General features: G+C 34.8%; 1 protein-coding gene across 4 annotated transcripts in view; it reads right to left on the bottom strand.

Moving 5' to 3' along the window:
* The window catches only part of LOC149792469 (soluble guanylate cyclase 88E-like), a 501,393-nt gene that overhangs the window by 43,918 nt on the left and 431,379 nt on the right, over positions 1 to 26,096 (bottom strand). For all 4 annotated transcript variants that reach the window (XM_089971051.1, XM_089971054.1, XM_089971052.1 and 1 more), the window contains 3 exons: positions 6,489 to 7,299; positions 4,171 to 4,270; positions 3,416 to 3,536 (listed from right to left, as the gene is read on the bottom strand). In XM_089971051.1, the coding sequence (XP_089827177.1) occupies positions 3,416 to 3,536; positions 4,171 to 4,270; positions 6,489 to 7,268 (1,001 nt within the window). In that variant the 5' untranslated portion in view covers positions 7,269 to 7,299. The remainder of the gene's footprint in view (positions 1 to 3,415; positions 3,537 to 4,170; positions 4,271 to 6,488; positions 7,300 to 26,096) is intronic.

The following is a 26,096-nucleotide window of genomic DNA, read 5'->3' as shown; positions in this document are numbered from 1 at the left end:
TGAATATGGTCAGTTATCTAACAACTAAACCTGTTCTTCTCTTCGGTATATATCCTAATATACTGTCTATTAATGTGTGCATATTCCAGACGCCGATGGTGAATAGCACTGACATTGACTTTTTGTGTGATTTTCAACAACGAAGGAGAGGTGGATCCACATCAGACGCGAAATGCTGATAAGGGTTAAGGTGAAGCAGACAATGTTTAGTGCACATTTTACAACCCTTTTCTGATCCTACGGAGGTGAGCAGTGTGCTCCCACTACGACTGTTTAGTCGTTCCTAGAACGACCTAGTTCCATTACTGCTTTGGTCTAGTCTAAAGCTACCCATTACACTGGGCCGCTGTGTGCAGATCTGCAACCAAACGTAGAGGAAGGGACCACTCGTTGATGTAACGGTAGGGGTGGGGGCATACTTAAATAGGGTACAAATATCATAGAAACGAACTGGAATTTAGTACTGACGCCATGCCTGTTCGAACGCTTGTTTACAGTGTAACATGAGGTGACGGTCTGCACTCAAATTAAAATATATAACGTCATACGTTCGTGATGCATGATGTCTATTTGTAACAGTGCATCGTGTGTTTGGTGGGGAATGCCAGTTCGGTCAACCATTTCAATGAAAGGCCGTGGTATGTTTTTGCATGAATTGAGATAAATACATTGAAGTTGTGTATCATAACAGACGTCAAAACTAAACTACACCATGTTCCATGTATGTAATCATGTATGTTAATAATCGTTGCACACATCCATTCTCTACCCTCGTTTATTTTAGGTTTAAGGCGGTGAGTGTCGGACGATTAAATTTTTTATTTTGTTTGTGAAGATATTGTTAGTAATCATACTAGTTACATATTTTACATCCTTTCAACATATATTTGTAAGCATTGAATTACGGCCATTTTAATGCTATTATAAGATGGCTTCCTTCATTATATATATTTGGAACATCAACAAGATATATGTAAATTTACTGACACCGCAGACATAATCTGATGCATAGGTAAAGGTTTATATAAAAAGCTGAATGTGAATGTAGCAACTATGCAGTATTCTTTCCAAGGAACTATTTTGCCTCTGATTGGTCTGCAAAAGGTCGAGTTTTGGATGGTGATAGTGCGTGGTTGTCTGTACAAAGTTAGGTGTTATTTCTCATTTCCTTATCCCTTTACTTTACATCCTTCCTTTACACATATGTTTCTTGGTATGGATGCTGGTCAGTAATATTTTATTTTGGTTTGTAAGGGTGGGTGTTGGTGAGTAGGTGGGAGTGCAGGTCAGTAAGATTAAGTTTGGTCAATGAGTATGGGTGATTGTCAGTAGGTATATGTGTTGATCAGTAGATGTGCATTCTTGTTAGTAATACTGTTTGTTAAAAAGTGTGGCTGCTTGTCAGTAAAACTGTATGTATTAATAAATAAGAATGGGTATCGATTAGTAGATGTGGGTTTTAGTCATCAGTTGTACGTGCTGGTCAGTAGATATGGATGCTGGTCAGTAGGTATATGTGCAGGTCAGTAGAGGATCGTGACGGTTTGTCAGGCTACACGTTTGTCAGTAGGTTCAGCTGTTGATCTGTAAGTGTTTTACTTTTGTCAGTGTCATTGTTAAGTTCCCGTAGACCCATACGTTCCCATGACGCTATAATGGCATACTTCATTTAACAAAATGTTTGATGGTGTCAAAATGTTAGTTTAATGTTTAAACCCCTGGACCCCATAGAGTTCCATAATGATACATATATGGACTAATGTTAAATTCACATTGACCCTGTAGAGTCTTCTTTTAAGATTGCGGCCGTAATGATAATTTCCACTGATCCTACAGGTTACCATCTAACTCCACGATATCTCAGTTACAACTAATGTATTTATGGCATAAAAAATGAGAAGAAAACGGAAGCATATATGAGAAAAATAATTACTTTACAAAAAATGTACCATAGCACAATTAATCCGTTCTGCCCTAATTTGAGACTTTTTTATTTTTTTAATTCTTTTAAAGGAACTTTACCAGAAACACGAAGATGTTCTGGCCAATTTGGATTGCGCTGGAGAAATCCTGTCGAGAAACATACTGAAACAGCATTTTTTGAAATAGTTTACATTGCTTTCCAAGCTGGTTATCTGAAATCTATTTTACTCGAAAGCCAATTAGCTATTTTTGTCCCTGGTTAGAAGGTCAATCGCAGTCTAATGGATAATACATATTATTAATCCAAACTACAATGAATTTTGTAGGTTGTAATGAGATCAAGGGTAGACCAATTACACTGAAAAGACTCAACTGGTTTACCATTTTCCGATCTAATGCATTTCAGTTATATGTATTTATCTATTAATCAATATAAAATGACTTTTAAAAAATCTCATAGCTTCATCCTTTGCGTGGTGTAGATTTCAAGATCAATCCAAACTGTCCTTTATTATTTATATGGGGATATTTCAATACGCTTGTAAACATTTGCTACGTTTTGAGAGAGAGAGAGAGAGAGAGAGAGAGAGAGAGAGATGTTTGCCTTGAGTTGATGTTTGGAATAGATATACTAGCATTCAAATGCTGGTTACTTTTTTTAGGACTTTGCTTTATGTGGTCATTCTGAAGACCGTTTTTGTTTTGTTTTCTTTAATGAATAAATATTGTATATTTTAACTTTGATGTTTGATTTTGTAAGAGAAAATATTTACTTTTATTCGGAAAGGTTCCTCTTCTTAGATTTTTAGCAATTATTAACCTTTCTTTACGACAACATTCAAGATCTTTGTTTTTTTGTCTTGATTTATATTTACTTTTATCTTGAAAAGGTGTACCTTCATAACGTTTGTTGCATTTTACCCTTTTTATTTTATAAACTAAATAATATATATATATATATATATATATATATATATATATATATATATATATATATATATATATATATATACTCAAGACTGTACACACGCGCCTTTATACCCTACAAACACAGAAGCGCGTAAAAATAGGTATGTGTGTGTGTTTATTTACTAATAATTTGTTCTGATTTTTTTTTGTGAAACTCTGAAAGACTGCTATTACAATTTGAATCGAAATCTACCAGTGGGATGCGAAATAAGATACACCGATATTGTCGAGATTTGGCAGGCGATATGTTATCAAATAAGACAGGAGGTATACAATGGCCTTGATCACTGAATGGTCATATGTTGCTTTGAATATATAGCTCTATTTATGAGGAACGACTTCTGCTCTGAATACTTATTCACCAAGTTCCTAAATCTAAAACCATTTACTAGAAGTAACTCTCGAGTTGCTGAGAATAGGATATGTTCGGCTCTCATCGCAAGGAGATCAAAATGCTCCAAATTCTATCAAAGCTAGAAACTGCGAAGGGACAAACACTACAAATATGTATATAAATACTCACACAGGCGTTCCCAGGAATATGATATTGTCCCACTCGTTCATATACATCATCTGGCCTTTTAAATGAAGCGGGTAGCCGTCCAAATCACTCTCTGGTCTCACGTGAACGAGAATTCCATCCACTTTAACATTTGAAACGAAACGGTGTGTAAATTATTCACCTAAAATAATCGTGCATTTAAAAACATGCACGCTTATCGCTTCCAGTAATACTGATTTTGTCTGTCTGCCCCTTCCTAAACGTGTACTTAACCACTAGCATCATACCATGCTAACTGCTACATACTTGACCATTTGTCTATCCATCAACCACCCTACCTTTCAATTTGCCTCATTTCACCTTCCTATCTATCGGGATAATACCTACGTACTATATGGAACATATATGATCAGAGGTTTGAATAATTATTTTATATGCAGTGCCAAAAGTACAAATCAACTAAAAGTAATACAATAATTTATCAGAAACTCTGCCGTGCTAAAACCCTAATACAATATTATATTAAAAAGTTATACTTCCTATGTATGTATATATGTATGTATGTATGTATGTATGTATGTATGTATGTATGTATGCATGCATGCATGCATGTATGTATGCATGAGTGTATGTTCGTTCGTAAGCTTGTTTCTTTGTTTCTTTATTTCTTACCATTTATAGATAATAAGGCCATAATGTAATTCTCTTGTAATTTTCAAACGATGACAAAAATATTTAACAATGTTGAAAAAGCTGATTCTGAGGTTAAAACGTACGAAAATTTGGTTTCTCTGGCTCAAGGGATTGTATGTCATTCTCTCGTCGTACCGGAAGTAGCGAGACCAGCTCGAAGACGTTGTTTGTGTGAGCCAAGATCTGGAAAAAAAAGGACACCGTCAATACTCGTATAAAATAACGCATACCGTCATCACATTGCAAAATATCAGACACAGTTATTACCCGTTTAAAATGCACACGGAACAGCCAATAACGCAGACCAACCAAGATCAGTTGTTGCATAATTCACCGGCAGATCAAGATCAACATATATACATGTAGAGGTATAATGTACATGAACAATACGGTAGCATTCGTAGTATTCTTGAGTATTTTGTCTTTAAAATATACTGTAAAAGGCAAGTATGACCACCTAGGATCTATCTATCTATCTATCTATCTATCTATCTATCTATCTATCTATCTATATATATAACATGTATATGAGAGAGAGAGAGAGAGAGAGAGAGAGAGAGAGAGAGAGAGAGAGAGAATTTAAATGTACCAACAGGAACATGAACGAAAAAAATATTTTGTATCACACATTAATTAATGTATAACAATTATTTTTTCTTCCCCTCCCCCCCCCAAAAAAAGGGTAAGTGATAATGTCCAAAACATCAAAAACGTTTTTACGTACAGTATTTTCAGATAATCTTTTATTTAATTTTCGTGAAAACTTCGACCTTTTCTCTTAATAAAATTGCAAAGTCAACTAACTTATTTTAAAGTGCATAACAAATTAAGTGATTGAGTACCGTTCTTGATAAATTATTGGGGGTCTATTTTTATATAATTTAACACTTTTATGTAAATCATAGGAGCATAATAACTTCAATTTATTTTAATACTATGGTGTACATTACAAAAATACTGAGTCATTTACCGCATGGGATAAATTAGTAATTCAAAGAGATGATTGATTATAGCTTGAAAAGACTCACGTTATAACTTGCTATTTCGTTAAATACAATAGGACAGTATGTAGGTTCATCTATTACTGTCCTAGTAGTTTCATATTCAAGTAATACTAAGTTTGGCTAAACTGTATAAAATGATAGCCGTAACTCTAGTATCAGTTTGGTTATTGAGAACTAATTGGGTATTTCACTATAATTATAAGGTTTCCTGATGTCTTCAGTTTACAAGCCGTGTGTTTAAAAGAAATATGTGTATTAAAGGGAAGCCATTGTAGCGAGGTCGCTTGCTATTATTTTGACTTAGGATTGTCCAGAGATGTCGGTCAGTCACGAGAATGTTGGAAATGGTATTTTGTGACCAAATTGGGTTGACGTTCTTGCTACTCTACATCGTAAAGCACGTTGTCTAGTGACGAATCACAAAATCAGAGAAAAACAATGTCACTCATTAACACAGAATTTTTGTAAGAAAAACAAGTTTCCTTTGAAAGTCTCGTGCAACGCATTAGCAACTGTGTGCTTATAAAGCGAAGGTGTTCCAAAAATAGATGAAAATGGCTTCATTTGTGTATTTTTGTGATACTTATAAATAAAACTAATTGCATAACCTTTTATATCTTGCCTTGATTTGATGCCTTGAAATTTAGGGTCCGATTTCAAATACTACACGTTTTCACATTCTTTTTTAAGAAACTATCGATTTATTTCAGCATTATCCTAGCTTCTGAATAAAGCACAATAAACACTGTCACGTGATAACATCTGAAGTTTTCTTCTCTATGATAGCTGGTAATGAAAAGAGATTTATGTAATTTTTGGAAAAGTCACAAATTAAACCTCTAAAAAGATTTTTGTGGAGGAGGTGAAAAATACAATGTGCTCTTTTCGCACAAAACGTTTTCCACGATCATTGCCAATGTTCCGTCAAGATGTCACAAAGAAAGCAGCGTAGTAAGAAATTCTTCACCCACATCAACTCACAAAACTGAATTAAGCACCTTTCCCACCTATCCCAATAGCGAAAGGTTGATTGATATGAATGTTCGGTCCCCACTCCGCCCCGCCCCCTTACCGTCTCTGGCCGGGCGGTTGGTACACCACTGCATAAGCAAGAAGCAAGTATTGTTTTAAAATTAGGTGTCTGAATGGTATAAGCCTTACATATTTAATATTCGAGTAGGCAAACGAAAACTAGATCAAATTCAAAGCAATTTTTCATTATGAATCACGCCTCATTGCCCTATACTCGTCTGACGCCAAACCTCATTCTGTTTTGAAACTTACAGTTGGTTGCATCATATAACAATTTTAATTAACAAAACTCCGACAAAAGAATAAACTTCAATACACTTCTTGCCCTTATGAGACAAAATATATTTCCTTTTTTGAAAACTTACATTTTTCCACGTGAAGTTGACTAGAGGTCGTGTTACCATAAAGGCATCTGTCATCCTATCTTCAAGAATCTGTGGCATGATTGCCTGGAGCCCGCATCCAATATGGCGGATAACCATGTCTTTATTAAAGACAATATGGAAAGGAAATAATTCAAAAAACACTTCTGATTTGAGAGGGAGTGCGTCGGAAATTCGTTCTGAGCTTTTTGTTTCTTCCTTGTATGCTGTGTTATCGAAATAAAGTTTGAAGACAACATGTGTCAAAGTGTCGGTGGTGTCTTCACTTATCACGTCGATTTTGACATCTGTGTTGTAAAAGGTCTTTCCAACCTGTCGAATCTGCCCTTTGACATAATGGAGGAAACCTTTGCGTCTGCTGCGATAGTGCAAGAGCAGACCCGATTTTGACTCGTGTTGGACAAAGAAGGACGGAGGTCGTAGTTTAGAGTAACTGAAACGTAGATATTCATGTAGATTGTCGAGTCCGTTCAAAAAGTCTCTCATGTGCCGTCCAAGAACTTTCAAGATCTTGTCATAGCCGTATTGTGCCATAAACGTAACGAAAGCCACACCAAAGGCATCCATGATCTCGTCCACGGGTGTACCCGTGATCTGTGACGCGGCTTCAGCGATATTTGGTATGATACGTTCGCTGTATCGTTCATGTGTAGAGAAGGCCATTTGCTGAAGATTTGCCGCCTTTCGTATCTCCAGCCAAGCGTTTTCACCATACATCTGTTTGATATGGTGCACGATAGATTCGACGAGAAGACCGTACATTTTTAAGTCTTCACAACAGCCATAAGTAATGCTGAAAGTACAACAAAAAAGATAATATTTTTCATTGCATTTTTCAAAGTACAAAACTAAATTTGAAATTTTATTATGATTACGTGCTTTACTGTTGTCTGTGAGTGAGGGTTGTTGATTGAGTTTTGACATATGCCTGAGTTTTGTCCAGATTGCTACTAGTAAACAATATGTTTACTAAAATTTGAGTTCAAGGACAACCTTGGTAATGATTTAGTGGAATTGTACACAGAAATTATTAGTTTTCGAGAATATTCTATTGCGTCAAAGGTCAGGTGAAAATTTGCATATATATATATATATATATATATATATATATATATATATATATATATATATATATATATATATATATATATATATATATATATAAAATCTCAAATGGGTAACTATTTCATATTTAATTTATGAAAGGAGTTCAATAAAAGCTATACATTATTTAACGGGTTACATACATTTGAAATTAAATCATTACCCATCTGAGGTTCATTTTATCACATACTTCTATTTCAGTACAAATTATTTGGATAGAAAGAAGAATGGATAATTTCGTTCATTCTGACTGACGCTGCACCTTTCATTTGCTGTGCGTAGAAAATAGTCCCAAACAAAGTTGAAATAGTAAAAGTATATTACACATTTTCCTAACTATGAATCAAAGAATAAGCATCCATCTAGATAAACAAAACATTTTACAAAAAAACAAACAAAAGCATTTGTCAACACAAAATGTCCAATGCGTGTGATGTCCCATTGTTCAATACGGTGCACAGTAGGGCTACCGGTTCGAGTTGGCCTAATCAACACTGTGTCCGTGTTTACGTTGAAATTTTTCATCACAACTAAACATTACATTGTTTCGATATATTTGTGAAAAGGAGATCAGTGGATGCAGTAATACACATATTTACTGTAATGTATTTGCGACCGGATATTTGCATTATTTGATTAGGGACATTATATTGAACAAATCTTTTTGAGTCGGACTTCTCATCACACATTTACCGCTTAAATATGCTGTGGTTGGATAAAATTTTGTCAATTGGAGAGACCGGTTTATGTCTACATTCTTCCGTGAACAAAGATGACTTTATTTACTTCAGTAAGTTCACATTTAAACCAAACTTGCATATAGGGTGGATTCCATGCTAGTGATATACCGCCCATCCATCCCCACCCCAACCCTTGCTATCATCTAATAAATAAAAGTAGTTTTACTTGTTGTTATTGTTCTTGTCTTAAGGTTTCTGGCATTTTGCATGTCACAATATCTTATACATGACATAACAATTCCCTGTGGGGCTAAATTGACAATATTGAAACAGACGAGACCATTTTTTTCGAAATTAGATTTCGCGAGTCGAATAAAAACATTGCGCTTAAAAATGTTCGATGAAAAAAAAATATCCAAAAGGTTGGGTTAAAAAAATGTTTTCTCACGATCGATGGAATGTGATTCCAGAATGGTCATTGTTGTGTTTCGATGGAATGTGATGCCAAATTGGTCATTATTGTGTTTCGATGGAATGTGATGCCAGATTGGTCATTATTGTGTATTTCGGTGGAATGGGATGCCAGATTTGGTCATTGTTTTATGTTTTGATGGAAGCTAATGCCAGATCGGTCATTATTGTGTGTTTCGATGGAATGTGATGCCAGATTGGTCATTATTGTTTGTTTGATGGAATGTGATGCCAGATTGGTCATTATTGTGTTTTGATGGAATGTGATGCCAGATTGGTCATTATTGCGTGTTTGGATGGAATGTGATGCCAGATTGGTCATTATTGTATGTTTCGATGGAATGTGATGCCAGATTGGTCATTATTGTGTTTCGATGGAATGTGATGCCAGATTGGTCATTATTGTGTTTCAATGGAATGTGATGCCAGATTGGTCATTATTGCGTGTTTGGATGGAATGTGATGCCAGATTGGTCATTATTGTATGTTTCGATGGAATGTGATGCCAGATTGGTCATTATTGTGTTTCGATGGAATGTGATGCCAGATTGGTCATTATTGTGTTTCAATGGAATGTGATGCCAGATTGGTCATTATTGTGTTTCGATGGAATGTGATGTCAGATTGGTCATTGTTGTGTGTTTAGATGGAATGTAATGCCAGATTGGTCATTATTGTGTTTCAATGGAATGTGATGCCAGATTGGTCATTATTGTGTTTCGATGGAATGTGATGTCAGATTGATCATTGTTGTGTGTTTCGATGGAATGTAATGCCAGATTGGTCATTATTGTGTATTTCGGTGGAATGGGATGCCAGATTTGGTCATTATTTTATGTTTTGATGGAATGTAATGCCAGATTGGTCATTATTGTGTTTCAATGGAATGTGATGCCAGATTGGTCATTATTGTGTTTCGATGGAATGTGATGCCAAATTGGTCATTATTGTGTTTCGATGGAATGTAATGCCAGATTGGTCATTATTGTGTTTCGATGGAATGTGATGTCAGATTGGTCATTATTGTGTGTTTTGATAGAATGAGATGCCAGATTGGTCATTATTGTTTGACCATAAATATCACAACTTCACAATTGCATTAGAACCTCACAACTGCATGGTTTCTACTTGTTAGATTTTCTTAATGTAGCGCAAGTATATTCCTACTGTATCCATGGGTTAGTCAAATCATAATTTTAAGCCTAATTGCATCTAACTCTACACCATATTTACCATCATAGCAACAATAAAAAGGCGCCTCCATATAATGTAATAATCCCTTCTCAATTATTTTACTGTACAAAATATCAGTCCCTATCACAAATAGTACACAAGGAAATATACAATCGAACAACAAAATTAGGTTTTAATAGGAACTTCTTGGCTAAGGCCCACTAATCCGGCTCTGATCCGAAGTCTCTACGGAACTAAACGATGCCATCATATGATCTCATCAACAGTGCACTCAGTGACGCTTGCCCCAAGATATTAGCTAATTATTCGGGCTGAGGAATATTTGCCAACCACAGACATCTCATAATCAAACAAGTAATCACAAAAATCTAATTTTTTAAAATAAAATTAGAGACGTAAATACAAAGTGGCACATATCCTTGATTTATTACAATATATATATATATATATATATATATATATATATATATATATATATATATATATATATATATATATATATATATATATATATATATATATATATATATATATATATATATATATATATATATATATATATATATATATATATATATATATATATATATATATATATATATATATATATATATATATATATATATATATATATATATATATATATATATATAGTGATATCCAAAGAATTATATTTCTGCATAATAATACTGATATCAATAATATTTAACATGCATCCACTATTTTATCATATTCTTACTTAACTGAACATGGACAATTTAAACATGGTTGCACTAGTATTTTCGGAAGCCGGATAGAATTATGAAGAAAGAGTAAAATACGAGGGTTTTAATTCGAAAATCCTTATCATTTTGCTCGAATGAAAGATTTTGTTTTCCCCATGTAATTTATTATTTTTCTTCTTTAATTGTTGATTTTTTTATCAATATCTTTTCTGTGACTTTAATAGTCTTTTTTTAAATCGAGATTTTTATTGAAATTTCCATATTTATTTTATATTTGTTTGTGACTTTAATATGCTTTCTTAAATACTGACTATGCCCTTAAATTAGTAAATACGACGGCACCAAAAGAACGATTTTATGTTTTTCAAAGCGGCCCTTTCTGATCAAAGCTGGGGAGTGAAGCATAAATGCGATCATATATTATGGTTGCGCTCCACATGCTGCAGGCTGAAAGGTGAGGTGAAGTTGTTTGTGCTTGCAACATGCATAATGCAGAGAATGTCGGGATATCTCTATGCTACGTTCATGTACTGTGGCTGAACTTGCTTTAGATGTTAGGTTGAGGAAATCGTCCGTGATCTAAAGGAACGGTTCATAAAATGGCTGCTCTCATGTGCTTGAAAACCAAGCTCAAGCAGTCCAAAGTACATTAAATTTAACAGTTATTAAAATGGAAAACGAATTTTGCTAAACTAGGCAATAACAGATTCTGAAAGTACAATGAATGGATTACAAAATAAATATTAAAAGTAAAAAACAAAAACAAACAAACTCGTGTTTTAACAATTTACTTTTGATGTACACGAAGCGAAAATGACCAAGCGAATCCACCACTTTTTTAATAGGTGCACATCTGAAGTAAGGCCAAGCTACATACTCCATAACAAATTGCACCATTCAATCATACACGTAGACAAGGGAAACAAAGGTTCTTTTAACAATACATTATATACAGGTCATCTTTTAAATAGTCCCGAAAATCAAGTGAGAAAACATGGGAATTTTTTTTTCAAGATCAAACCGTATGCAAGGAACGAAACTGAAGAGCTTTACCGACTTTTACAAATATTCTTAAATAATTTATTTCCTCAAATATGAGTTTTTTTATATTCTTGTCTCGATTTCGAGAAACAGGTTGTTACCATTACGTCGTAGCTTCATCCGTTTCAACACTTTTCAATATTTTTTATCTCAGAAGAAGATATACATATAATATCAAATTCAACATTTTAAAAACTGGTGAAAGTCACATTTATGGACAATCCTAATTGAATTATTTTTTAAAATGTATCGAATTATTTGAAAGTGGCAAGTTGAATCATTAATAGGGATGCAAGCATACAACTAATGGGCAAAAAAATCACACCCACTGCTACTACTACTAATACTACTATTACTACTACTGACCGCTCCGTGGCCTAGTGGTTAGAGCGTCCGCCTCAGATGCTGGAGGTCGCGGGTTCGAACCCCGGCCGAGTCATAACAAAGACTTACAAAAATGGTATTAACAGTTGCCTCGCTTGGCGCTCAGCATTAAGAGGTTAGTGTTAGGACTGGTCGGCCTGGTGTCAGGATAATGTGACTGGGTGGAACATCATACTACATGTCTGCGGCATCAATGTAAACTGTCACACTGCAGACATCGTAGCGATATGACTGAAATATTGTTAAAGCTACGTTAAACATCTGAATCAAACACACACACTCATACACTGCTACTACTACTACTACTACTACTACTACTACTACTAATAATAATAACAAACAATATTTATGAAAAAAGGCGTTTCTATTATTTTATATAACAAAATATATCCGTCCGAACAACTTACCCTTTAAAGTTTTTATTTATAATTAATATGTAGTGATTTCACAATCAGTTTTGATTTGGTTGTTTATGAAGACCTTATCACATACGCCAGTGAAAGCGTATACTTTCCCAAACCTGGTGCTAGTATTGAATTAGTTATTATGAAGACCTTATCACATACGTCAGCGAAAGCGTATCGCATCCCAACCTTTTGTAATTATTGGATTGGTTATTATGACGATTTTATCACATGCATCAATGAAAGAGTACGCTATCCTAAACCCTCAGACATTACTGGATTTGTTATAATGAAGACCTTATCACATAGGTCAGTGACAGCGTATCGCATCCCAACCCTTTGTAATTATTGGATTGGTTATTATGAAGACCTTATCACATACGTCAGTGAAAGCGTATCGCATCCCAACCCTTTGTAATTATTGGATTGGTTATTATGAAGACCTTATCACATACGTCAGCGAAAGCGTATCGCATCCCAACCCTTTGTAATTATTGGATTGGTTATTATGAAGACCTTATCACATACGTTAGTGAAAGCGTATCGCATCCCAACCTTTTCTAATTATTGGATTGGTTATTACGACGATTTTATCACATGCATCAATGAAAGAGTACGCTATCCTAAATCCTTAGACATTACTGGATTTGTTGTTATGAAGACTATATCACATACATTAGTGAAAGAGTACGCTATCATAAACCCTAAGATAGCAATGGACTAGGGCTTACGAAAACTGTATCAACTTTCAGGCACTTCAGGCATTTTTAGGATATGTACATATTTCTCAATTTCTAACTGCTAAAAGCTTCTGAATACGTTTGACAAAAGGTTAACCATGTTATTGTACAATGCGAAGTCTACCGTGTCATGCTGTATAGTTTACTGTACATCCGGTGATGTCGATAAAATCCGTGAAATCCGAAGTAACTGAGGAGAAAACGTTGTATACATCTAAATTGGAAGTAACGAGTCACTTATTATTTACAAACATATATAGGTATAAATGCAAATAGAGTCATGCAGACCAAAGTGTTAAGTCGCAAATAATTAGCTAAGTGCGACAGAAGCGCTTGATGAAAATGAGAACTCTCAATGTATCTACGGCTGGAAAAAGATCAAAAGGAATTACAATCAACTTATGACAGCCTTTCATTTAGACGTCTTACGAGGATTTGTCAACACACGGGAAATATACACTGGGACTAAGATTAAATGCGACGATAAGATAACCAATCTTCTTTTAAAATATAATACATTTTCAGCTAAAGAAAGTAATATAACGAGATAAAAAAATACCAATGCTGTTTCCATTATTATAAGTGACAAAATATCAGTCATGCTTAACATGTTGCCTATGATGGCGTTCTGCAAAATGGGAGGACAGGAGACTGAATCTGGATTTCAGATTGGTTTCCACCAGTAAATGAACTCTACCATTTTATAGCTTGGTGGTACATTTATGCAAGAATATGCATCTGTTAAGAAACTTCAATAAGCCATGAAAAAGAAACAAGTTATTTCTTGAAATGGGCGAGAATGCCTGGTTTTAATGAAAAATATTAAAATTGAATGTTCAATCTCAAGATTTGTATGGAATGCGATTTAAATTTACTAATTTAAATAAGGTCTCTTAACTGATTAACCCCAACAATTAAGTTACACCCTTTTCTTGCCAACTATTGAGCAATACATTAAATACGTCTTATGACAGGTCATCCTACGCCTTCAGCCGTAAATGCAACTTAAATAGATATATAAACAGCAATTAGAGTATGTAAGGCGCCTCATTGTGACGTAGTCTGTATATTGTTACGTCTGCCGCGTACTACCTTGTAATGTCTTCAGCTCTGTGCTCCATCCCCGGACGTAAAAGATTCGTATCAAATTCCCCCCACGTGATATCTTCACATCCTGAACTAAGCTATTGCAGATAAAAGTTCTCAGAAAATGCAGTATGAATTATATGAAATGTGGTATCAAAGTGTACGTTTTTTTTTTCAAGAAGGCATGTTACCACCAAATTTGCATCTTTGTGGCGGGGGCCCCGAGTGGCCGAGTGGTCTAAAGCGCTCACCGTTCCGGATCACTGCCATCTCACCTCTGTCTGCGTGGGTTCGAGTCCAAGGCTCGGCTAGCGTGGGTATGTGGGAAAGCCTGCCAGTAGCTTCTCGTGGGTCAGTGGTTCTTCCCTGGGTTTTCCAGGGTTCTTCCTCCACCAGTTATACTGGCCGCCATGTATAGCCTATCTTGTGCTGAAAAATGGCGTTAAACCGTAGAACAACAACAACAACAGCATCTTTGTGGCAATGATATTTATTATTCTAAAGGGACGTAACTCACTGTGAGGGCTATGAGAACAAAGACATGACATTAGCCATGTTTGTTCCTCTACGGTAAAATCAAACAAGTATTTTCATGTTCCTCTACGGTAAAATCAAACAAGTATTTTCACTGTTTTGCTCACTTTAATGGGTCCAACTTGTGCATTATTAAGTGCATTAGATTTTGTATATCTTAAGTAATTTTACTGTAACGTACCACCCTGAAAATAACAATGTTACTGCAAAAGAGACTTGGGGACAGAAGTTTACAGCCGGTACGTGCCAGCTTATAAGTGAACTCTCATCAGTGTGGTCACCAGGGTTGGTGTCACCCAGTGCGGTAACTCATGGTGTCACCCCCATGGACCCCCTTCCGTAACAGACAATACAGAATCCTTAGTAATGTTTTCTGAAGTAATTTTACTCGTAAATCGTAATTCCTGTATATCACTGAATGTAATCGCAATATCAGTGACATAAATAAATAGCAAAATTAAAATGACACCTTTAAATTACAATATCATACGCATTTTGGTGTCATCCCCTCTGATGGTGTCACCCTGTGCGGTCCGCACCCCCGCACCCCCTAGTGACACCACTGACTCTCATTGACAGAAAACATAAAAAGTCACCGTTTATTATTTATAAACATTTCCTATTGTTCGCTATTCTATTATTTGTGTCACATAATACGACGCGGAAATGAATATTATACAAATTTTATTTAAAAGTTTAAATAAGACTGTCGTCATATCAAGGTCACGTGATTGAATTATAGATTACTGTGGTTCAATCTGAAACGTAAAACAATAATTGCAATGACAATAAAATATCTTCGATGAAACATTTTACCTTACTGTTGTATCGATAATCGATTTAGCACACAGACCGATCAATATACCGACTTTTATAGGCCTATATACCAACAACCAACTTCTGTTGGTAAGTTGCCTGACTGAGCGCAAGAGACCAAAATTGTCAACACTTTGTCTCCCAACTTTGAAACATACAAGAGGGAACGAGTTTAGAGCAAGGCCTTGAACTAGTCTTAATTACAGAGTCAAAAGATTCGTGGTGTTATTCCTCTAGTTCTGACCCATGGATCATTAAACTATAAAATAAACAAGTCTGAGCTTGAAATTTTCTGTCTAAAAATAAAAAAAGAATATATTTTCGTGTTGTTAAATTTTAACTGCAAATAACGGAGAATCAGTCTCAAACTCAAAGAGCAACGTTTTATCGTCTTCAGACTGGATCTTATTCCCTTTACATGAATGCTTAAGACATGGTGATCTTTAAGACTTGAACCAATTCTCAGTACATGAATGCTTAGGATTTGATGATCTGTAGGAGGTGACCCGATTCGCAGTGCATGACTGCTTAAGAGTTGGTGATCTTCCTGACTGGAAATGATTTCCAGTGCACGAGTAAAGACTGGAGCCAATTCCCTGCTCATGAATGCTTGAGACTTGGTGATCTTTAGGACCGGACCTGATTCACAGTGCATTGGTCCTTAACGGTTGGAGATCGTGGTCATCTGGGAACACTTTGGTTTTATATATCTTAAAAAGTTTGCCGTAAGCTTTGCTGTAAAGACTACTCAAACAAATGACCAGAACTTATACATGGTAAAGTTACGGCTAGCAAAGTCTAACATTGCTAACTGTTTGCAATAAAAAAAAGTAAACCGTTCCGATTAGGTGGATGGAAGGGCTGGAACATTGTGGAAGATAGAGCCAAGGAGAAGAAAGACCGGTCTTCAGGAATTGGTGACAACTGAAGAACGGTATGTATGTGGGTATTTTTTAAAGAAAAAATACTTAATATAAAAATTTGTTTTCAAAATGTCAACGTCCGAAATTAATTTGTTTAATAACTGAAAGAAGTAGATAATAAAACCGACAAACCTCTTGTTTAACAGGCAGGCTGAAATTGCGAATTTAACGGAGATCCACTGCATACAAATTTATCCGAAAAATATTCGCAAAGCCAGTAAGAAATATGAGAATTAGAAGTAGATTATTGGTATGGTTTAAAATTTATTTTTGTAAATGAACTATAAATTATTTTTTTTTATATAACGTTCCACTTCAGATGAAAAACATTACAGGACGAGTGCCTGATGGCATTATATTTAGACAAGTGTTATTTTTGTAAACTTATATCAATGTTATGAAATTCGAACTTGTCCGAAGTATATGTATCGACCAAACTATATCCCTATACTTCAAACGAAGGGTGTGGATACTTATAAAATCAATATGGAGTAGGGGAAAGGACATAATATGATTACATGCATTCATTCCACATGACACCATGCGAATTGGAAATTAGTCTCATTTTAAATAGAGGTTAATTAGAGATCACGTTATGGATATAATGGTCAAACGGTGAATGTTGCTCTGATGACTATAGTAGTGACCATTTCTTCTGTCCCATGGATGGAAGAAGATTATGTCAATTTATAATTATTACCTAGCACTTAATTCCCGTACAAATTAAGAAGCGGTGGATGACCGTATTGTATAACATAAAGATTGAATAGTAAAAGATGACTTGGCGTAACCAGTAGCGTAATTTTACCCCACCCCACCCCGCCCTCAGAAAGTTCAGAAATGACCCTACCCCCTTTTATACTTGGACTTTTCCTCCTCTGTCTTGAATGCCCCGACCCTTTTGAATTTCTGGGACTGCAGATGTCGTATTGATGTCATTGGTAGTAATATATTTAACAAGAAAAATGGACACAAAAAAGCTCTGTGTATTTTGTTTTTGATGTTGAAAGAAACTTAACATGAATATATCTACCATCATCATCAAGGTAAGTTGAAACAATGTTCATGTACTGCGAAATATTACAAATGATATATATATATATATATATATATATATATATATATATATATATATATATATATATATATATATATATATATATATATATATATATATATATATATATATATATATATATATATCTGTGTGTGTGTGTGTGTGTGTGTGTGTGTGTGTGTGTAGTGTATAAAGTGTTGAAAGTGTTGGAATAAAGCAGTTGGATGTGCCAACAGTAATGGTAGATTTAACTGTGATACGCCCATGGTGCATTCATGAGCATATATAAACATTGTATCAACTGTATGCCATCGATTCCAGCATGATCGATTTCAACTGATTAATCACTAGCGACGTAAGTAGATATCGATAAAAATGTCAATAATCACCGTTTTCTAAATGAATTTAACATGGTACAATCCCCCCCCCCCGGCATAAGGGACAAAATACGCAGAAATCTGGACGGAGAAAAATAATTTGGGCTTGACGAAACCTTTGAAACTGAACGTTCACCACAAAACCTATAAGAACCTGTTTCTTGGTAACGTATGTATACAATTACCTTTGGATTTATCTACAGTGTAGATAAGTTTTGAAATATCTACTTTAAAATCAATGTGCAGTTATATAAGTTTCCTCAACAGTCAATCTATTTAAATCTGCTCAGTTTACCGACCTCCAAACTCCCTCTCGTCATGCACTGACCATCTGAATATGTGCTAGAGCAGGGGTCTCAAACCACCCTGACGGCTGCATGAGGCCATTTTTGATGACCCAAGGGCCGCACCACGATTGTTATCGCTCATGACACCTTGTGACGCCAATCATTTTGCGGGCGACATGATATGGTTTGGCGGGCTGCATGCTGCCAGCGGACAGCGTGTTTGAGACCCCTGAGCAAGAGGCTGCTTTATCTTCCAACAATGAAGAAATTATCACGGGAGACTCGAATATTGAATTCCTGACTCATATTCACATTAAATGGCTACATATGTTACAACTACAAGACATTGTACTTGTAATTAATGCTCCAACAAGAGTAACAGTCTGTACTTCTACCCTGATCGATCCAATCTACACTACCAATCGTGACAATCTCTACGAGATAAACGTACCTTGTTTCCCTGTTAGTGACCACTGTCCCATAGATGAAACTCGTATGCAACAGAGCGCAAAGAAAAACAATTTACACCACCAGATGCTATACAGATACTTTACAAACTTTGCCAGAATAAATTTCTCACCGAACTGCCACAAAATATTAACTCATTAGCTCTTTCTATTATATACCAAGATTATGACTTGTCTAACTGGAACCACTGTGTTTCTACTACCCTAAATATACATGCTCCCACATCAAAAGAAGTAAACGATCAAAACAATCGGAATGGTATATGAATGAAATCGCCTAGGTACAACGTAAACAAAACAAATATCCTAAATATAAAGATAATGCACATTATTGCTTGTGGCCGAACAAATGACTCACTGTAAAACGCAAGCACTCCTTTTTCACAAAAGCCATCACCTAAAACTCTGATAACAGACCCATCTGGAATCACTTGCGAGAACCAACTTCAAAGAAACCTGTACCTCGAACTCAATGTGAAATTATAGTAAATGACACTATTTATACCTATGAGCTCGATAGTGTCGTTTGAATCCTATAATTCTGTTCTTATAAAAACGATTTTTTTTTTTACATAGCCCCCCCCCCCCCGCTGTGTTTGTCAAGCCATCAGACCAGTCGAGCAATAAAAAAAAAACCAAAAAACAAAACAAAGGGACTGACAATAAAAATGCTTCTCTGTCTGTATGTCTGTCTCTGTCTCTTTATCTCTCTCTGGCTAATCGTAGCAAGCTAAATTTACGCCTGTGTCATGCGATATTGCCCCTGGACCTATGAATGATGATAAAAAGTACAGTGAAATTGATCAACGGAAATGGAAAAGAGTCATGAAGGATTAAACAAAGTTATGGTCGGTGTTGATTTTAATTGAAGCCGAAAAAATGACTTAGAGAAACTATAAATGCATTAAAATGTTTGAATTAGCTCTCCTTCTTTCGTCATTTCGCTTAGTTTACATTGCACACTTATTTCCCATTCGCAGATACGTGAATGGCTGAGCGTTCTCGTGTTCTACATGCGAATCATGTGTTAGTACTACTCTACTTTCTTCATTAAAACTATCTTTCATGTTTAAATCATAATGTTTTATTATATTTACTTAATCAAAATGAATGGAAAGAGAAGCTCAAAGAAGCTCAAGAAAGAAAACAAGCAACTCGTTAATTTGCAAAGGCGATTGTGAATAGCCACCAAAGTCATAGAACTCCATCTTGTAGCAGGCACACTAGGCACGGATATGAAGAGTTCATTAACTTGGTCAATACATAGTTGCCTGTACCTAATCTTAACTCTATTCAAAGAAAAAATGTATATGTTTGTATGGAATATAAATAAAATTATGTATAGTATATACGCTCTACCTTTGAAATACCACTCTTTTAATAAAAAAAATGCATACATCACGTGACATATTATATATATATATATATATATATATATATATATATATATATATATATATATATATATATATATATATATATATATATATATATATATATATATATATATATATATATATTGTCCATATTCAAGGTAGTTAAAACTACTTGTTGATGATACTTCGTCAGCGATAATAATAGGGAACCATCCGCACGGCATTTGATGTTCTGAACAAAAAGCTTCTTAAAATCAGTTTGAGGTTCATTCAAAATGCATAGACAAACTGAATTTAAATCTCTTGAGGTGTTATATGTACCCATTAATAAAATAATTTATTACTGATCATCGTTCAAACTTCATAATGACCGCAATTTTTCTTAGTGAAGAAATTAAACTAACGATTGTTCTCAGCCAAATATATAAATTCACGGGAGTCAGGGTAATTAAATTTAAAGGCGTTTTCAGGGTAATTAAATTTAATGGTGTTGTCAGGGTAATTCAATTTAAAAACGTTGTCAGAAGGATGTCATGATTTAAAAATTATAACTCTAGACTGTAAAATAAACAAAAATTAAACATCCTAGTGAAGTGTTACAATTAAGTTTTGCTCTAAAATTAAGAAGTTTCAGCTTAATAGATTTGTTTACAAAATAACATTTTCTTCTTGGCCTGTATTTTCCTGTTTGTTAAATTAACAAAATCAAGGAACGAATGATTGCAGCTGTCATAAATTCAGAAGATATCAGTTCATCTGTATAAAGTCAACTAATGCCTCATGGTACACACATAAAAATCTACACACATGAAAATCTACACACATGAAAATCTACACAATGCATTTAAACTTAAGAGTTTTTAAAGAGAGCTGAACGTCTGCTTTGCTGAGTTTTTTTGGGGCATATTGTATATAACACAGTTAGTTGAATAAGTTCGGAGCGACATAAAACAAGACGATATATAGTCTATTTAATTATCCTTTGACATCATGTCTGAAACAGTGAGTCGTTTTTAGAATCTAACGAGAACCACAGCTGGATAAAACAAAGAAATACGGAAATTAATGTTTCCCAATTAAAGCTATAGATGGCTTTTTGTTTTCGTGACGACATGGTACCTGTTAGAAAATGATAAATAAAATATAGATGTAGATTTTTTTGTATATATCACAAGAGTTCATTTATCCCCATAATCCGCCGGAGGTAATACTTTTGTATTATTATTGAAAACTCGGAAATAAGCGACTTCTTATTTGACAAATTGTAATTATTGTTCGGTTGAAGAGTGAGGTGAGAATACTTGTAAAGTTCGTTTAGTTTTAGCACCAATGTCGGTTAAGTATCATCGGAACAGAAAGCTTTTGGCGCTGATGTAAATAACAACAAATTGAACTAATTTCACTCTTCATATCTGTCAAGTCATTATCACGAAAAACTGCGTGTGTGTGTGTGTGTGTGTGTGTGTGTGTGTGTGTGTGTGTGTGTGTGTGTGTGTTGGATTTGTATCGCACCTTAAACATTTTCAGTCATACCGCTACGATGTCTGCAGTATGGCAGTTTATAGTGATTTCTAGCACTGGGGTATCATGCCGCAGACATGTAGCATCATGTCCCACCCAGTCACATTATCTTGACACCAGGCCGACCAATCCTAAAACTAACCTCCTAACGTTGAGCATCAAGCGAGGCAGATGTCTTAACCACTTTTTACAAATAAGACTCGGGTACGATTCGTCCGGTTTCTAACCTGCATCATCTCCTTCCGAGTCAGAAGTTATATGACTTAATCTCAGTTTGCTCTTGATGTACTTTAGTATAATCAGCAAATTACAATGCACAGGATTCCGGAATTCAAAGGATAGTTAGTAATTTTGGTGAGATCCCCAATGGTTTGTCATGTACTTCTGTAATATTTCGAACCTCGCTTATTCATAATATTGTCTCTTAAAATGATCGAATTAAAATGAAACAGAATATGATACCGAAGTTCGTTACCCTACTAAACAGGACAGAAGACCTCGATGGAGTTAATTGTTCCTCTAATGACTGATCAAAGAAAATAATAAACAATAGTGTAAAACACTCTTTCGAAAACTTAATCCATCTGAAGATATTGTCATGTCGTACTTTTTTCAGTTTGTCAATATATTGTCATGTTGTCCTTTTGTCAGTTTGTCAATATATTGTCATGTTGTATGTTTGTCAGTTTGTCAATATATTGTCATGTCGTACTTTTGCCATTTGTCAATATATTGTCATGTACTTTTGTCAGTTTGTCAATATATTGTCATGTCGTACTTTTGTCAGTTTGTCAATATATTGTCATGTCGTCCTTTTGTCAGTTTGTCAATATATTGTCATGTTGTATGTTTGTCAGTTTGTCAATATATTGTCATGTCGTACTTTTGCCATTTGTCAATATATTGTCATGTACTTTTGTCAGTTTGTCAATATATTGTCATATCGTACTTTTGTCAGTTTGTCAATATATTGTCATGTCGTACTTTTGTCAGTTTGTCAATATATTGTCATGTCGTACTTTTGTCAGTTTGTCAATATGTATACTCACGCAGAAACATTTGGTTAATCAGTTAATCAGCTAATGAGTCTTGTAATAATTCATCTGCGCTGACAACTCGAAATGTCCTTCTGCCGCTATAAAAAGAATTGATGTGCATTTATGTTTGTAAAGTTCCCGACCTGAAAATTAAATTATCTGAAAATTAAACTGGAACGATAGAAGCGTAAACTAAACAGAATGTAATAATTTTTAAAGCATACGTTTATTTGAGATTTCTTGATTTATGCACGTATTTATGTGTTCTAAAACAAGTTACTTACCTGTCTGACACTGTTGGTTGTGCCATACCTTCAAACAGCTGCCTTCATATGCATCCCAAATCTCACAAAGCTCAATAGATACGTTTAAGCTCTTTCTCAACCGTTTTCTACCTTCCCTTCGATCGATATGGCAGCAAATCAGGTAAAGCCGTAATACTGCTTGTCGGAAAATATCAGTTGTCTGTTCTACGCGTGACTTACATGACGCAGGTACAAGTTTTTCGTCATGAATAATGAATGCACCCTACAGTTTGTCTTTAGAATTCTAAAATAGCAAATGCTTCACAATACTGGACATTAACCAAGTTACACAACGAAAACCTCAGATATTGTCTGATTATGTCCAACTCACAATTTTTGCATCTTTCATTTCAAAGCAATTTTCCCTCCGTGTTTATCTTTTTGCACATAATGTTTAACTTACTTGTTCAATATTCCGTTTAATATCTTGTCAGTTTTACTCTAAAGCAAAAGTAACCCAAAAATTAAACTGTAAACTCATTATCTCACTCAGACAACCAAAGCGTTTGCAAAGTTGATGTCATAAGTTTATTGGAACCTATTCAGCGGCACACCTGAGACTAAATAATGTGCACGGATTCATTTTAAAATTATAGAAAGTGTATTAAATCGATATAACAAAACTTTCATGCATTTCCTTGAAAGTGCTTTGTTCAGAAACATGAACCAATGTAAAGTGCAAACTGTCCATTATTTAACAAGTTTGAAGAACATAACATGTCAACAACAGTCCATCTATATGTATTAAAACATCTCAAACCCCAATGGATATTGCAACACCAACGTAAGTAGGTAACTGACATGTGACGTATCCAGGTAGGCAGTGTATTATCTCTACATTTCGAAGATAATGAAGCTAACTCAATTTATTTTATCAGTGTTGCTGAAATGTTATCTTAAGTAAAAAATTGAAAATCAATATTAATAAAGTGATAACACTGAAATTAAACTGCCAAACTTTTCCGGATAATACCACTGAAAGGTAGAGATCATGACAAGGCCATGAGAAATATGGGTCATTCCATGATACAAGGTCAAGTCCATTCGGAAGAAAATTTGGGATAAACATTGAATGAATTTTCGTGGTTTACAACCTCTTTTTTTTCATCAGGTGAACATCTTTTTTTAGGACGAAGTTCAAGAGGGATATTGCGTTCTATTTAATGAAAATGGATGATTTATTTGAAACAGTCGGATGTTAACATGTCATTTTGCGTTAAATAAATATGCTGAATGGGGGAGCAACTTTTTGGGTATATATTATGTGATACTTTTAATAGAAAGTGAAATTAGTGGCAAATTATCTTACGTAATGCATTCTGGGTCCAGATTTTCTGAAACGTTTAGCAAGGCCAGAGAAAGATTAAAACATTGCCACAAATAAGATCACTTAGAGAAACATTGCCACAAATAAGGTCACTAGGATCCGAATAACATTTTCAAGCAAAATTGAGGGAATGTCGATTCCTAGCCATTAACTATTGTAACTACTTTATATCGAGAAGAAAGAAAAAACATTCTCTCAAATATATGAACTTTTTCGGTAAAAAGAAATTGAGTCGGTATCATGAATGATCTCGCAATCTATGGTAACTATAGTATCAAAACTGTAGCTTTCAAACAAATCGAACGTGTGACAGCTGTAAATATATCAAACCAGCAAAGGAAACGAAAAGCGCAAGAACTTGTACCGCCGAGGTCAAGGTTCTGTCGATAAACATAAACGCGGTCGCGGACATTAAATGCTTTATTATTGACGAAAAATCTAATGCTCTATACCGTCGCCTAGTGAGCAGGTGTTTCATTTGAATAACAAACAGCACATATTTATAGCAAGTTTGTATAGTCTGTAAAATATGTAAGATATCCGAAAGTCACCATTGGATATACATAATTCAGAAACGAGAACCAGCTTATTATTAAACGATGATTTTGATATTGGTCACCAATCTTTTTCCTCACTGACTCTTTTTTGCTGTTGTTGCTCAACAGTGGTTCTAACGGCGGCGATGTGGATCTGTTTATATATTTACTGTTGACAGGTTTCCTGTAAGTTTTGACTGTCTTACTGCCTAAATGCAAAAAAGTGAATTCCGCATAAGGTTAGTTTCTAGCATCTTTTTTCGATGAAACTTCAAAACCCAATAACGATTCTTCACCTACTTGTTTGTTTTAAATGTTTAAAAAGTATGTATATACGTTTTAGTAATTTTTTTAGTAATCCTTAGAAAATTGACCAAATTTCTCTGAAATTGGTTGTCTACAGTAGTGATATAACTCCGCTTATATAGGAATGTTTTCATCGCTTGTGTGTGTAACGCGCATGTAAATGGTTGAAACAAATATTCTTTTGATTTGCTATGTTCTTTTTTCCTTGCCAGACCTATTGCCACAGATGACTGATATTATCTCCTTACCAGACCTATTGCCACAGATGACTGATATTATCCCCTTGCCTGACCTATTGCCATAGATGGCTGATATTATCCCCATGCCGACTTATTGCCACAGATGACTGATATTATCCCCTAGCCTGACCTATTGCCACAGATGACTGATATTATCCCCTTACCTGACCTATTGCCATAGATGACTGATATTATCCCCTTGCCTGACCTATTGCCACAGATGACTGATATTATCCCCTTACCTGACCTATTGCCATAGATGACTGATATTATCCCCTTGCCTGACCTATTGCCACAGATGACTGATATTATCCCCTTACCAGACCTATTGCCATTGATGACTGATATTATCCCCTTGCCTGACCTATTGCCACAGCTGACTGATATTATCCCCTTGCCTGACCTATTGCCGTAGATGACTGATATTATCACCAGTCATAAAACTTTCTAGATCAAAGTACAAACATTTACGATATTGCTCCTCTAGCATTGATTTTGACATTATAACCACATTTAAATAAGGTTTCAAGTGATAAAGTCCATAATTATTCAATAAATAATGTGAATATTTAATGAATGTCATAGAAAGGCAACACTGTAAATATCTGAATGTAACATTTAATTACTTTCTAGTTTGGATGGTGTAAAATATA

This window comes from Sinohyriopsis cumingii, chromosome 9 (genome assembly GCF_028554795.1).
Source record: "Sinohyriopsis cumingii isolate HCF-2022 chromosome 9, ASM2855479v2, whole genome shotgun sequence".
NCBI classification, from domain to species: domain Eukaryota; kingdom Metazoa; phylum Mollusca; class Bivalvia; order Unionida; family Unionidae; genus Sinohyriopsis; species Sinohyriopsis cumingii.
Note: the sequence above shows the minus strand (reverse complement) of the source record. Positions and strands in the feature narration are given on the sequence as shown.